Raw genomic sequence first — 16,285 nt, forward strand, 5'->3', positions numbered from 1 at the left:
ACTATCTGCCTCATGTTCTGGGTTAGGATTAATGATGAGACAGGTTTTGGTAATTTGGCTTCTTCCGTGACGTATAAATAGCACACTGATTTTGTGAGTAGGGACAGCAAAGTGTGAAAGACGGGATCTTCCACTGCAGTGTTCTAGAAATCACGTCATAAACACTCACACAATGACGGTGTGAGTTCTTAACATACAGTCACGGCCCGTAAGGTAGTGAAAGGGTGCTGGGTTGCTCCGACTGTTTCCTTACTTTAGGGACTGGTGCCGGGTTGAACCACACTGGAGCCTGAGGCACAAGGACATATCGGTCATTTCAATCCTGTCTTTATTTAATATTAATATTTGTTTGATTTTAAAATATTATTTGATTATTGAGTTTCTTGGTGCCCCTTATATTTCGTGCCCATGGCAAATGCCTCGTTCCCCTTCCCCAGTGGTGGCTATTCCAAGAACACTTGATTTCGTAACAGATTTCACAAGGAAGAATAGTGGACTGACACGTAGTCGAGTCCCTTATTTTCAGAGGAAGCATAAGGAGGCTTTTTAAGAGACAGGTCCTGAGAGTGTTTGAGGCTGTTGGCGATGTTCAGGATGCCAGCACATTTCTATTCCAGCCCTGCTGTTGAGACCGGAGCGTTAATGACGTGTGCACAGCTCCTAGCTGTAGCATAGACATGGTCAGACGTAGCTTTGCCTCCATTCTAAGCTCAAGGTACAGAGAGAAATGGATCCAAATCCAGTTATTTACCTGGAGGTTAGTGTGGTCTGCTCAGCTCGGGAGGCATCTAATAATACAAAGGGGCTCTCTGTGATTTAGCAACGTGGTTGAAGAAAGAAGTCACCCAGCCATGTTTGTGTGCTGGGTCAGACACTGCTCACCTGTCACTACAGACCCTCTCTGAGGAACCCCGGGAGTGGCCAGCTCAGCCTGGGCTCCACAGACTTCAGGCAGGTGCAGAGGGACAGCATGTCATCCCTGCCTGTGCCGAGCACCTCCACCTTCACTCCCCCATCCCGGGACTGCCTCCTCGGCTCCGGGCGGATGCCGGGTGCAAGACCTTACACAGCCCAGATGCGTCGGGGACCAGTGCTCTGCAGAGCGTCTTGGATCAGTGAGAGACAGGAGCTGGTGGATAGATGTTTTTGGCTCTCCCAAGGGTCTGTCCTCAGACACAGTTCACACAACTCTTGAGGGCCACCCCACAAGGACAGCGTTTGGTTGCCCCCCACAAAGGCCGGTTTGATGAGGAGTCGTCACGGTGGCTCGCTCTCTGCCCGCTTCCTTCCTCCCCCTCATTCCTGGCATCGCCGCTGTAATAAAATTCTAGAACGACGGCACTTGCCTCAGGCTCTGCTTTCTGGGAAGCCAGACTAAGACATATTCTTTGTTATTTTCCTGCAGACCTCAGTGCAACAGGACTGGCAGGAAAGATCACTACAGAAATTATACCTTTAAATGCCTCTCCTGCCTTTTTATGGATGCTTGGCAAGTCCTAGGTTATCAGAAGAAACATTTCAAGGCACGAGGATCTTTCATATACTCATTTGTTATTTCAGTTCCTTTTAATTATGGTCTTATGAAATGCTGTATTTTTATTAGTGAGCATTGCTGAGAAAGGAAACCTCCCTGAGTCCTTGTGTTTCATCCTTAGATGGGTATCTAGTGCATCCTGATGGTGAAAGAAGGACGGTATTGAAAGAGGCCGTTTTGAGGAGAATGTGTCTGTGTTCTAAAGAGCCAAGTAGTTGTCCTACTTGTGATCATAAAGGGAAGTCTGAGTAGAATACACTGTCCCACAAAGGGACCTCTGTCCCTTGAAAAGGTCTCTGAGGATGACCACAGGGACGTTGTTTTGACATGGTTGAAGAGGGAGGGCCAGCCCGAGGGAACAGACACAGAGCTGGCACCAGGGACACCGATTTCAGATGGCAGAAGGAGGAAAGGGTTGTCCTTCTAGACACTAGGATGAGCATGGAAGAGGATGCCATGTCTGCAGGGGACAAGGTGATACGGAGGGTCCCAAACAGGAACATTTTATGAAAGGGAATTCTTTAGGAGGGGGCTGGGGTGGAGATGACCAGGAGAGGACCTGAAGGAGAACCTCTGTGCCAAACACCACGACAAGGGGCAGACTGCAAGACTCGGGCGGGATTCTCCCGGGAGTGTAATTAGGAGGACACCTGATAGCCCTGGTTTTGCTGTGGCTGAAATTCATGCTGATTCTTTGCCTCCATTACCACCCCTGCCCCAGAAGAGAAGATAAGCGAAATCTTGCGTGTTATCGACCTCTGCTGTTCTTCACGGCCGCAGCCATCGTCTCACTCTCTAGATCCATCAGCAAACACCCCAGCAAGTATCTGCTGACAAAATGGTATTGAATGCCACACTCCTGAAGCTCTCAAATACACAAGTGCTTGGTTTTCTAGGGAATGCTGACAGCATATTTTCTGCATGTGCATTAACCTGGTAATTGTGGCTGTGTGTATTTGGCCAGAGAACACTTGCCCTGCCTTCTGCATGCCCTCATATATTAAGTTACACGGATATCCACACTGACTAGCATGGTGGTGGTATTCAGGACACCACTGAGCCATTGCCGAAATTCCTAGGAAGGTGCTCAGAGTTCTAGAATCTCATGTCAGGGGTTGTCCTGAAGTCAATTTATTGTGCCCTTTTCCTTCAACACTTGATTTTATTTATTAGTCCAGTTATCATAGATGGTGCTTTTGAGGTGTGACTACTTCTGTTCAGTGAGCAACATAGGTTCTCAGGACGATGAAACTCATGGTTGCCGCTGATTTAGGATGGAAAGAAGAGGTCAGATCTTCTCAGCTCTGGATAAAGTAGAGTGGAGAGAAAAGGCAGCCTCTTCCCCAGAATGCTAACCTCTGTCTCCTCGTGAAAAGAACCTTTCCCCTCGTGGCCTTTTGGAGAATGATCTACATTCCCCCATCCATCCATCCATCCATCCATCCATCCATCCATCCATCCATCCATTTATGCTGGCTCTGGGTGCCTGTGTTATTTAAGCACTAAAAAAAGATCTCATAGCATTTCTGCAGTAGAGCCGTTGGCTGCTGTTTGACTCTGCTTCTTCCTGTAAGCAAAGGGTTCTCAAAACTCTCAGCCTGTGGTGCTAATGAAGCCGCGTTAACCTTCAAACCCGAATCTCCCTGCCTCATTACTCCCTGCACACAAGACGCAGAGACATCGGCACGGTGGTTAAGGGGGGAGATGCTAGAGCTGGTTCTTTGGGTTTGAATTCTGGCTCTGCCTCTTCCCTACTGTGTGCTCGAGCAAGTTCCTCTCTGTGCCTTGGGATACGATAGGGACAACCAGGCTGATGAGGATAACTAGGGTTTCTACTTTGTCAGGGACGCTCGGGAGTCCTGGGCCCTGGGCTCTGCAGTGTGAGCCACGATCACCCCACAACCGGCCTGGCCCAGACTCGCTCCATGATCAGCTCAGCGATACTCCAACTGCCGGGCCTGGTGTGGTGATGAAACAGTTGCGTGCACTGACCAGACCCCAGGGAAGCTGTTGGAGAATTCCCCTCTGCTCCCAGCCTTCCCTTGAAAACATCGTAAGGTCTCAAAGAACTCTGCAATGAGGTGCTTTCGATGACTAGCTCTTTTTTCCCAGAATCATTTCTGATCCAAGACGCTGTCTCCTGTGACATCAATCAGCTTCATTGTGCCTCCATTAAATAAGACCTGACACAAGAACCCTGTCTTAGAAAGCCGAAGAATGTCTCCTTTTCTCCCCGTGCACATTTCATTTTGGTTTTCCTCTGGTTTCTAGAAAGTGGTCTTTTAAGCAATGAGGTATTCATGGCATTTGAAAGGTGTCCATGTTTAAAGCATTTAAAGACGGCGGGGCTGTGTTTGCGCCTGTTTTGCACTTGTATTCCGTTTAATTTGACTTTATTCTACTCTAAAACACGGTCCTTTTATTCCATAGAATTTTCGCTTTTGCTGAGCCTTCTATGAATTATGCAGGGAAGGATACAGGGTTCAAATGCTGGAGGAGTTCAGTCACCCGGGATGGCTGTTGCCTCCTTGGCCCCGTAAGATTCCCGTCTGGTGTAGCCGGCTACCAGCTTTGTGTCTGAAAAGAGAAGCCATCAAAATAGGGACAGGCAAGAAGAAGGAGGCATTTTTACTTGCAAATCTACTAAATTTAAGAAATGTGTTATCTGGTTTAAATCATTTCACTTTAGCTAGGGCGGAGGGTGAGGGGTGTTGATAAAATGTAAAAGGCTTTACTTTGCTTCTCTTGGGGTATCATCTGCAAAAGGCAATAAGCACACGCAGGTTAACTTTGTTAACATAAGTCTTTATCATTCACCCTATTTGCTTGCATTAACCAGAATTTGGAAGCAAGGTTTTCCCAGATGATCCATGTGCCATTAATCAAGGGGTGACCAGTGATCTGGGAATTTCTCACGACAACACTGAACACCAAAGGGAACTGATTATTATTTTTATAATATTGTTCTTAGTCCTGGACCCAAACAAGAATTTTGAGGGTACCTTCCTCCCATAGTGTGGTCACCTGCAGTAGTTTTTTCCTTGCCTGGTGCCCTGTCTCCCTTTCCAGGGTCCCACCCAGATGGTTACATCTCCATAGCGATTCCTGAAGGCAAGGAGGCCTCCACCATGCATGAGCCGAGATGATGTAGGTGTTGGACGAATGCTCCCACCTGCCTCATTTTCTTTACCTGAAAGTTAGAGACTTTATAGGCATATTTTCTGATAATGACCAAAAAGTTGGATTGAGAGAATGCTTCTCTCTCCGTGGGCTAGAATAGTTTGAACATCATGTTAAGCTTTGAGGAAACAAGCTTTGTATGTCACACATTTCACACAGTCCCCCAGACCTCACACCCAGAGAATCTCACCCAAAGATCCAAGTCTACCCATAGAATTCTTCATACTTCCAGTCATGCTGGTAAAATAAAAATTCACAGGATAGGCATAAACAATGGCAGAAAAAATATTTCAACAGTAGGAGAAACTCTATTAACATAGGAGTCTTATAGTTGATTAAAATTTACTTAAGGCTGGGCATAGTGGTTAATGCCTGTAATCCTAGCACTCTGGGAGGCCAAGGCTGGAGGATCACTTGAACTCAGGAGTTGGAGACCAGCCTGAGCAAGAGCAAGACCCTGTCTCTACTAAAAATAGAAAAATTAGCCAGGCATGGTGGCACGTGCCAGTAGTTCCAGCTACTCGGGAGGCTGAGGCAGGAGGATTGCTTGAGCCCGGGAGTTTGAGGTTACTGTGAGCTATGATGATGCCACTGCACTTTAGCTGGGGTGACAGAGCAAGACTTTGTCTCAAAAAATAAATAAATAAAAAAAATTTAAAATGAAGACATTGGACATAGTGACTAGAACGGAAACATAGCAGTGTAATAGCCATCACTGACAAAAGTTTAAATTCTGATCTTCTTGTAGTTGACACAGACTCTTGGCTGTTTCCCTCATGTTTTCGGTGGGGTTATGCTTGATCATCAACAGTCTTTGTCTTGGTTTCTTTGCTGCTAAGTGAACTGTGTTTACGCAGAAGTGATGTGGACCAGTGAAGCAATCTGGCCGGCTGCAGTAGATCCTTGTCTTGGTTGGTCCTTCCTGCTCTCATGAGCAAGATGCTTCAACCATCTGAGCTAAAGTAACACAGAACTCAATACAATGCAAGAGGTATTGAAAACAATGAAAGAGACAAAAATAATCCTGGATATACCTGATAACAATTTCTTTCTTTTTTTTTTTTTATGCCTTTAGCGACAAGGTGCTGGGGCAACCAATGGAAAAGACAAGACATCTGGTGAAAACGGTAAGAGGACGTGACTAGTCCAGCCACGTTTTTCCCTTCTGAGCCCTGGGCACATGGCAGGGGTGGGTGCTGCCTCCCATCCCAGTCTGCTTACTGTATACCTCTGTGCTTCGGTTTACAGTGGAGTTTAGCAGTTCTCAGGGAGCACTGAAGGCTGGTTTCGTAAAGAAAACTGAGCTAGCTAAATGCAGTGATAAGAACGGTTTCCCTCCCAGAGGAGGACTCCCATTTTGGGCAACATGATAATTACAGTGCAAATATAGTTCTCTGCTTTCTTCATTAGGGTTGGTGAGAATCATCCAAGTTGTTGTGAGGATAAAATGAGATCAAATGAGATAAGTGCTTTGAAAACTGTGAAGTGCTCAACTCCTGAAAGGATGCTGAAAAACTCGCCTCAGCCCTCGGGAGCACACAGAAGCAGCGCTGGTCCCAGGGAGGTGCAGGGTTGGTGGGTGTCGCGGCAGCAATGCCCCGGCACACACAGCTGAGGGCTGTGACGGGGCATCCATCCTGCCTCTCTGGCCCTAAATCATAGGAGCGATCGTCCTATTTTTATGAGTCAGGAAATAGGACTGGTGCTGGGGCTGGGATGTGGCCTGGGGCGGGAAGAACACAGATCCTGAAGGAAATAGAGCTGGTTTAAGCCCCAGGTCCCTAATGTTAGCAGTGGCCATGGAGGACAAAGCATAGCAATGAACAGTCCCCAGCTGTATGCACCAAGGGCTACAGGACAGTTCTGGCGAGGTTAGACTCTGGGTGTTCTAACTTTTTATCAACTCAGAACAAACTCTTCTCTTGTGGAAAACTACTCTTGTTTCCAACTGAATGGAATATATGCAAGTGCCCACCAGTCAAATTGTGGGTAATGCCAACCTCAAATACCACCTGTAACAATTCCTTAGGGGCCTGAAAGCCACTTGGGCACCTCTGCAGTGAGTGTGAACTGGGGCCTGAGCAAGACTCGAGTGCAAGAATGTTCCTCTGTATCTCCTGCCCATTTGGGGCCGTCCCATAGGGCAAGGTCAGCGTGGTGACCCCTGGGGTAGAGGGACCATCATATCAGTGAGAAGAGAGGTTGGTGCCCTACAGTGTCTCAATCAGAGGTGGGGGCAGAGGAAGGAAACAAGGTCTTTCAAGAGCTGGATGGAGCTTCCTTTGCTGCCTGGGGCTTTTCCTGCCCCCGTGTGTGAGTTGGGGTGGGTGTGCGTTGTGGCAGGGGGGGTCAGAAAGCAGAAGAGGGAGCAAAGGATGGAGCTTAAAAGGGAGGAACAAAATTATAGCTGCTTAAACGAAGTAGGACACAGGGGAGCATCCCCGTGTGGGGTACTGTGGGCCACCACTGATCTTCCTGGTTCGCACATTCACAGTTCATTCCCGTGGAACCTCACATGCTTAGAATCCTAGAGGTTTACAGTCGCAAACCTTCTCAGAGATCCTGTACTGTGGCAACTCTCAAACGCTTCGCTCTCACCACTCCTTTCCATTCTCAAAAATTCTCGAAGACCCCCGAGAACTTTGTTCATGTTGGTTCTGTCTACTGAGGGTTCCCATGTTAGAAGTTAAAATGGAGAGCTCTAAAAAAGTTTTATTTATCAATTCGTTAAGAATAAAGTAATAAATCTACTACATGTTAACATAACTAACAATTTTTTTTTTTATGAAAAGTAATTACGTTTTCCAAAACAGAAAAATGTTTAGTGAAGAGGGGTAATTTACATTCTTGCAGATCTCTGTGATATCTGGCTTCGCAGATGCCAGGTGGGTTTTCCTATCTACTGCTGCATCCAGTCTGTTGCCATGTAGCCTATGGAAAATTCCACTGTGCTCTCGTGAGAGAATGGGGTTAAAGAAAGGAAATGGCATCTTTTAAGATCAAACTATATCTTTTATAATAATGATGATGATGATGATAATGTGTTGTATAAGATCAAAAATGTTTTTGATCTTGCGAGCTCCCTCAAAGGAGGTGGGTGCCCCTAGGGTCCTTGGTCCGCACTTTGAGAACCGCTGCTCTAGTGCAAGTCCCGTGTCGTGCCTGGGGAGCCTGCAGCCCAAAGACCAGGCAAGCTGGTGGCAGAACCAGGTCTAGGTCTCGTGAGCTTGATGCCTCTGCACCTCAGCCTTATCCTGGCATCCTGTCGGTCCTTCAAAGCCTGCCTATGAGCTCGGTGATTTGCACCAAACAGAATTATCAGCTATTACAGATGAGGCTACTTTCTGCCCTTCAAAGGCATAGAATTTCTTTCAGCCAAAAACTGGTCCACACGAGTGGAAACAGTCCTTTATGGGATATAAAAGTTAATTGTATGGAAAAATTCAAGATGGTATGAATAAGCCTTTTCATTATATATTTCTAGGTATTGAAAGATATTTATTTCTGAGTAGAAAAAAGGAAGTAGAGATTATTTGATAGTTATAGAATAATGGCACTGTATAAATCTAAATTGTTAACATGCTATAATTTAATTTCAGGTAAAACTGCTTCTATATATTTGTATATGATACTTTATTATAATATTAGGTTTGGGCTTTTGCCTGTAAAAATGAGTGAAGATGAAAGCCAGAACAGCCCAAGAAAGATTAGGGTAAAAACTTCTATAAGTAGACAAAAAGACATTTTCCTAAAGAATCCAAGTCGCTTAATTTTTTATTCTTAAATTCCTGATATGTGAAGATCATCTTGGAATTTCTGTTTTAACCTAATATTTCATTTTATATTTCATTGAAGTTCAAATTATTTTACTCTGTCACCACAGGCATCTGGGGTGATCTATTATGACAATGTATATTTCCTGTTAATATCAAATGAAGCTGTCTACATGTGTTGGAGGAGCAAGGACCCACGAGAATAGAAATACGAAGTCTAAAACATCAAAACGCTATGACATTTGGATAGCAGTCACTTAATCATAAAATGAATGTTCCCAAATTTCATTAGTTGTCCACATGAAGCAGAGTGTTCTCATTCCAAATATTATAAATTTAGTTGAGGTCTCCATTCAACATAAAAGGAATAAGGTCTGTGGGAATGCCTTGAAATTATTTGGATCACAAAAAATCCAAGTCAGGTATTTTTGAACTTCATACAGAAGGTATTTAAATTGTTGGGCTCTTCTGCAATTTTGTTATGTTAAATATTATCTTGAGATTGCCATTGTCTGGGAATCGGGTTTCCTGTAATCCCAAGATTTATTTTTGTTGTTGTTGCTGTCATGGCGTTTACTGATATGAAATATGACATATATACACTCTGTACCACCCAGAATGTCCCTGAAGTCCTCATTCCCCCAAGACGCCAACCTCTGCACACACGAGCCAGCAAACCAGATGTTCCCCTGGCTGTAGACTTTGTGGTAGCATCTGCGGTCAGAAGATACATTTTTCAAAAAAATTAGGGTTATAATTTTTTTAATTAAAAAATAAATTTATCAGCATCTGGATGGTTCAGAGATTTTCATTCCTACACGTATGTCCTTTGTTATCCGATTAGCTAGGCCAAGGATTTCATTTGTTTCTTGATATAACTTTCTACTTGAGTGAAACAATAGTTTATAGCTCTAGTTACAAATCTCATCATCTGGTTTAGCTGGCTTTATTAAATTCAATCATGCTTGTAAATACAGACCCGACCATCTGAATCTAGCTTATCCACCACAAATTAGCAGGCTGGACACAGCCCAAAGAGGTTTTTGTGAAACGACCCTGTGGCTGTATATCTTGATCTGTATCTTGACGTGGGTTATTCAGAGAGACTGCAAAAGTTAAATTTCTTTATTGACACAGGAAAGTAGAAAAATACTGGGAGGAAGGAGAGTGGCTGCTGGGAGACTTCCAAGCTGAAGGGAAAATTTATGAATAATAAAGCTCCTGACAGAGCTTACTTTCAGGGCTTGGAGGCTTACCCAGACTAAATTGAATTTCTAAAACTGGGATGGATTTCTCTTGACTTAGCGAGCTGTGATACATTTGTTTCCAAAAGGCTCTGTCTTTGGGGGTGGAAAGCATATGAACACACCTGATTTTAAGAAAAGACTCCCATCAAATCCGGGTTGTAGCCAAGTGCCCCGAAGGAAAGTATTACTCTGAATCACCCGTGACTCTCTCTGCAGCCATGGTGCTTTTTTGAGCTGTGAGTAGCCTGGCCCAAGCTCTGGCTCGATGCGTGCACAGGTGTGCCCCTTCTTTGGAGAAAGGGTGTGGCTTGAGAAGTTTCTAGTAGGCGTGGGGATATTCTAGGAGTACTTAAGATTTAGTTTGATTTCATATGATTATACAATTGCTAACAGTGAACAAAATGTTGTACTGCATAGTCTCCTTTCCTAATTTTAAATAAAACCCCAAACTGTAGAAGTTTATCTCACCTTTTGATTTTGAAGAAACACATACACACACACACACACACACACACACACACACACACACACACAGAGTAATTTTCTTATTTTTCTGCTATCAAATAGGTAGAGAGGTTAACCGAGAAGGACCTGTGTTTATAGACAGATACATATGTACCCTGCCATTAAACTGAACGTGACATTTCAAATAAAAAATAAAATTCAAATATTTATTCCCAAAGCACTGTCACCATTCCCTACCCTGCCCCATGTTAGCTCTGTATCACCCAGTAGACAGGAAATTTTTAGTGGTAGTTTTTGGTGTTCTTGATGTACGATGATCTTTCAAGACCTACGTATGCACTGACTTGGGCAGATTTTGCCTGGGATACACTTAACCTGTCACCTCCCCTTGGTGGGAGGGTGACTGAGCACTCATTGTCGCACCCAGGAGGGAAAGTCAGTTTTGGAAGACGGGCCTGCTTGGCTGATCTTGTTCCTGGGCACTGGACGGCTGGGATGGAAGGCGAGAGGAAGAAATGCAATTTCTAGAAAGGCTACAGAGGGAACGTGGTCTGCACCTGCTGCCAGCAGTGATGCAGCTCTGTTCTGCTTCAGATATGGGCTGTGATCAGATCAGCGTTTGAGGATGGTGAGAGGGAAAACCAGGCAGCCTGTGATTCAAGTTTTTGCTGTTCCTGTGGGCTGGTGTGTCCAGGTGTGTGGAATCCAGGTGGATGTGAAACTCTTGCATCCTACACCAAGCACCAAATATGCCAATTTAGCATCCATCTCAATAGTTCAGATGGAAACTTACCGTGCTAAGACAAATCTCTTTGAAAAGGGACAAAGACAACTTAAGAGTATTGAGCTGCGACATGTATGGGAAGGCACCTGGCTATGGAAACAGCACCTCCCTAAAGCCATCAGTCTCTAAGGTGTGCAGCATTTCCCAGGCCAGAGAGCTCAGAATCTGTTTCCTCCTAGTGCAATAAAATCGAGAGCTGCACAGAGCCCAGAATCCGCCGTGCTGGTGGACTGTGAGCACTGCTATGAATACCAGAGACGCATGAGGCTTTCAAGGTGAAAATCAAACGGCTCTGCTCTCCATCTGGGATCTCTTGGCCCTTTCTCTTCTTCTTTTTCTGTATTTGAAGTAACCAGAAAAAAAAAAATCAGAACAAGAGCAGCTGAAGCTCAGGAGAGAGAGTCCTTTGTGCTTTTGGCTTCAAACGCCCTAAAGAATCTATATTCCAGAAGGAAGGGCTGGATACGCGCAGTTGCTTCTGATATTGATCCAGATGGGGAAGGAACGAAATTGGAATTGATTATTAAGCCAGGCCTTTAAACCGTCAGGGTCTCCAAACAACCCTGGTCAATGGGTAATATTGTTCGACAAGAGAGTCGATTCTGTGTGAAGGTTATTTTAGGGATTAGTGCTGACAGGGAATTCGGTGCCATCAATCTAAGTTATAAGAGCGACTTTGCTTGTTTCGCCCTTCAGCTTGAGCGTTACAATAACTTCACTGAGCAAGTACCACCTTGGATGAACATGAAGCTTCTGATCACTGTTTGGCGTAAATGTGCTTGAAGCATTGTCCGCAGAAGCGGAGATTCATATCCGCCCCTAGTTATAATTCTTTGCCTCTACGTGGATTTGCATAGTTTAAAAATGCTCTCCCACACTATATTCCCTTTGATTTTGCTCCAGCCTTGCCAGGTGCGGCAGGAGACTGTCTCAGGCAGGGTTCCTCGTGAAGCTAGGGAATTTTCCCAAAGTCACATAGACCAGGAGGATAGTTTGGTCACCTGGCCCACTGTCTAAACACACCAGGTTGTCTCCATTTACTTTTTCTCCAGAGTTCCCTCTTGACCAGGGTCTAGTTTATAAACTGGCAGCTTTGGTGGGGGGTGGTCTGGGCCCATGAAACAGAATGAGGTTAATAGGTCTATAGCTTGGCCACGCCAGAAACTGTAGTGTCAACAGCACCGTTATCTCAGTTTAGTTAACTAGGCTCTGGCAAATGCATGTGATCTCAGACTAATGACAGTGACAGCCACGTTAATTTTCAGAATTAAAACATTAAAGTGATGTACTTATTTACAGGCATAGCCATATTTTCCCTCCCTTCTCCTTTCTTCCCCTTCCTTCATCCTCCTTCTCTTTCTCTCCTTTCCTTCCTTCCTTCTTTCCTTTTTTTTTTTTTTTGAGATTGAACACTGGATAACTTTAGACCAGCTAAAATAGAATTTTATTCCACGCCATATGGAGAAGGCCAATGTACCTTAGTGAAAAGCTGAAGTTATAAATTATGCTAAAGGAATTGCCCTTTAAGATGTTTTTATGCCCATGAACCCACTTAAACCAGGAAAATGTTGATCATTCTAGTCTTTGGAATCCTGCTCCAATTAAGAGATAAGAATGTTTCAGCTTCTGGTTATCAATTATTTGTATGGAAATAATATTTTTTCACATGCTTGAAAGCATTTTGCTCTTTTAAGTAGGTGAAACACTTATAATCTTATTTATAGAATTAATTTGCACAGTGGGTAGTTTTTCAGAGGCAAGAACCAACCTGAATTTCAGCTTGGACTAAATGATAAGATGGTTTAAATCTGTAGGTTTCATATTAGTGAAGTTCATCTGGGATTACGAAGCATGTAGAAATGCTAATAGTCCTCCCTGGGAAGGAATGTTCTCAGTAGCTAGAGTGGGCTGAATTGTCTTCAGGAAGTAGAGCCCTTGCTTAGTCTAGAGCTGTTCTCCCACACACATCACACTGGGGAGAGGAAGCCGTCTGCCCTGGCCATGTCTCCAGGACATCCTTAGAGCAACCGCAGAGCTTACTACAGACCCCAGGGCAGAAGTCTTCCGGGGTCGCACAAGAAAACTCTCTGCCAGCTAGTCTAGGACATTCCTTTGGGGCAGGCGCCTGGGGACTGTTTTGAGTTTATGTAAATTCCGTTTCACGGATTGATTGGTTTCTTCCAGCATTCTTAATCAGTAATGAGTTGGAGTTTCCAATCAATACTAATTAATTGTGAAGATTTGGCTCTATCCCATGGATTATTCATTCAATCAAGAAACGGGTGCTATTTAGCTCTAAGTACGGTTCTTCATTCTCCCCTAAATGAGACTCTCCTTGTTTTCAGGGAAAGACCAATTTTCATTACTTTAGGCAAGCTGAGAATAGATTTGGCTCTGAATCATCTTTTTAAGAGTTACTTCAAAATGTGATAGTGGATTTTTCTGGTCCTGCGCTGGAGCTTAGCCTAGCAGACTGGCCGGTGTCACTGTGGCTTTGTGTCCCATGGGCAGGTGTGGGCCCCGGTTGCCTGGCCATGAGGCCAGTCTCTGAAGGTGTCACACGCAAACTTTTTCTTTTGGCTTAAAAAAAAATAAAGCTCAAACGATCCAGCCTGAGCAAGAGCGAGACCCCGTCTCTACTAAAAATAGAAAGAAATGATTTGGACAGCTAAAAATATATATAGAAAAAATTAGCCGGGCATGGTGGCTCATGCCTGTAGTCCCAGCTACTTGGGAGGCTGAGGCAGGAGGATCGCTGGAGCCCAGGAGTTTGAGGTTGCTGTGAGCTAGGCTGACGCCACGGCACTCACTCTAGCCCAGGAAACAGAGTGAGACTCTGTCTCAAAAAAAAAAAAATAAAATAAAAATAAATAAAGCATATATCATTCATTTCACAATACATTTTCTTTCCAGCACTTCTAAACTACTACCCCGGTTTAAGCAGATAGATAATTGGAAACTTTTTGGTGTTAAATATTAATTTGAATTTAATTAATTTCCCAAAGGAGGGGCATAAAACTCCCCTACTCCTTTTATTTTTCCTTACTTTTTCATAGGTTTGGCTAAAATTCCTTGGTCACTTTATATATTGGTTATAATTTTAAATGATCTCTTTTTTGGATCGTATCTTGTAGTGGATTCAAGGCCACTACAAATTCTTTGCCGTGTGGAGAGGGAGTTCTAAGTCCCCTCCTCTGGCATCTGCACAGACCCTGCAACCCTCCAGACCAACAGAATGTGGCAGAAGGCGTGCGTGTTAGTTTCTGTGCCTGGCCTTAAGAAACTGGAAGCTTCCACTTCCCTCTCTGGAAGGCTCACTGTGGCGGAAGCCAGTTGTCATGTAAGAAGTCCAACTGCCCTGGACCCAACATGCTGCAAGGACGCTCAAGCTAGCCACGTGGAGTAGCCACACGGACAGGTGTCCAGCCAGCTACTGACGTGCCAGCTGGCCCAGCCCGGGTGCCAGACGTGTGGGGGAAGAATCCTTCAGATGGCTCCGGCCCCAGGACCACCTGACTGCAACTGCAGGGGGTCTCCGAGCAAGAAGTGCCCAGCTGAGTCCGTCAACCCACAGAACTCGGAGAGAGTTCTTCTGTTTCTTGCTGTTAAATTTTGGGATAATTCATTCCACAGCAATAGTTAACTGGAACATAACTAGATTTCTCATCCTCGCTAACCCATCTGTTCTCCTCTCACTCCATCCTCCCTCATGTACCTCCTGGACTGTTTCCTACTCTTTGCTGGTTAGAATACGGTCTCTTTAGGCACTTGTAATAACCAAAAAAGGGATATTGCAACACAGTGTAGACTCTAACTTCTTTTCTCGTTTTCATTCATTCAAGAAATATTCACTAAGCACCTACTGTGTGCTAGACGCTGTAATCAGAGCGGGTGATGGACTGTTTGGAGACAGCAGTGCTGGGAGCATAGGGTGGGAAGTCTGTGATGACACGAGTGTCAGTCATGGTCCTGGGATAGAATGCAGCACACACACCAGCTGGGTAATTTGAGGAGCATTTACGACAAAGGGACTATTTGCAAGGTGCGGGCAGGATGCAGGGCAGTTTGCATTTGCAACTGACGGTGGCAGGGCCTGAGGGGGAGGAACCAGAACCCCAGAGAGGGCTTCCTGGTGGGCAACTACCTGTGTTGAAGGGCACAGCTGAGCTGTGGCAACTTCGCAGAGACTTACAGGATTGCTAGATTCAGCAAATAAAAGTACAGGATGCCCGCTTAAGTTTCAACTTCAGATAAACAAATTAAAAAAAATTTTAGTGTGAGTATATCCCTTGAAATGTTTAGGACGTGTACTTATACTAAAAATTTTTTGTAACATAAAATTTGAATTTAATTAGACATTCCACATTTTATCTGAAAACCCTGGCAGAGAGGGAGGCAAGGAAGTAAAATACCCAGACCTCTCTTACTGCCTTCGATCGGATCACCTCTAGGGCTACCCTCTGGGGGAATCCAAACCAAACCACAGAGCAGCGTGGGAAAGCGTGGAGAGTGAAGCTGCAGAGGGGAGAGATGAAATGTTGCATTGGATCAAGGGCCCTTTTTTCAGACCTTGCCAGTGCACGTCCCTCACTGAGCCTATGGGCCGGGTCACCCTGTGCCCCTCTTAGTCCCTGATAATTAAAAAAATGTAGCCTATTATACTATACGTGATTGTAGCTTTGTGAAAACAAAGTCGGCATGATTTTTGTATGTGAAGTCTGGATTGGTTTCAGCAAAAAGAAAAAGGAGGAAAAGTGGTCCACCGATAGCATCCTTTTATTTTAACTGTGCAGTGTCATTGGCTGGCTTAATATTTCTAAAGGAAAGAAAGCTGTCAGATCTCTTTTTTAAAGACGACATGTTTGACACTCCTGGAGTGATGAGGCTGTCCCCGTGAAAGTTAATGTGTGTTCCCCACAGTTCGAGCCCCTCATCCATCCTCAGGTGTCATTAAGGGAGCAAAAGGAGGTGGCCAAAGAGGAAGGAAAGTAATAGAGAGGCAGCCAGAAAGAGGGGGTGAGGGTGGGTACAGAGCCGTGCGTGCCTCCGCCCAGTCTGAATGAAACCTGCCGGACCCCAGGCCACCTGGAAGGGGGAGGGGGGCAGAGCAGGTGCAGTTCTCTTCAGAAAGTCAGGTTTGTCAGAGCAGGAGGGAGATGGAGAGCAGCTTCCAGCCTCCTGGGATTTGGGGCCACCAGGAACCAAACAGGGGTGGGGTGTGGTTAGGCACCTCAGTGGCTGGGGCAGGAAGGCACACACCCATGTACCACAGGCTTCCAGAAAGGCTGCCTTCCCAGGGGTC

The 16,285-nt window shown here is 45.0% G+C and overlaps 1 protein-coding gene across 1 annotated transcript in view; it reads left to right on the plus strand.

Annotated features, from left to right (window-relative positions):
* Positions 1 to 16,285, plus strand: part of PCP4 (Purkinje cell protein 4) — a 56,289-nt gene that overhangs the window by 21,304 nt on the left and 18,700 nt on the right. Inside the window, exon 2 of the mRNA XM_045558318.1 lies at positions 5,790 to 5,841. Coding sequence (XP_045414274.1) covers positions 5,790 to 5,841 — 52 coding nt within the window. The remainder of the gene's footprint in view (positions 1 to 5,789; positions 5,842 to 16,285) is intronic.

Source organism: Lemur catta, chromosome 1 (assembly GCF_020740605.2).
Source record: "Lemur catta isolate mLemCat1 chromosome 1, mLemCat1.pri, whole genome shotgun sequence".
NCBI classification, from domain to species: domain Eukaryota; kingdom Metazoa; phylum Chordata; class Mammalia; order Primates; family Lemuridae; genus Lemur; species Lemur catta.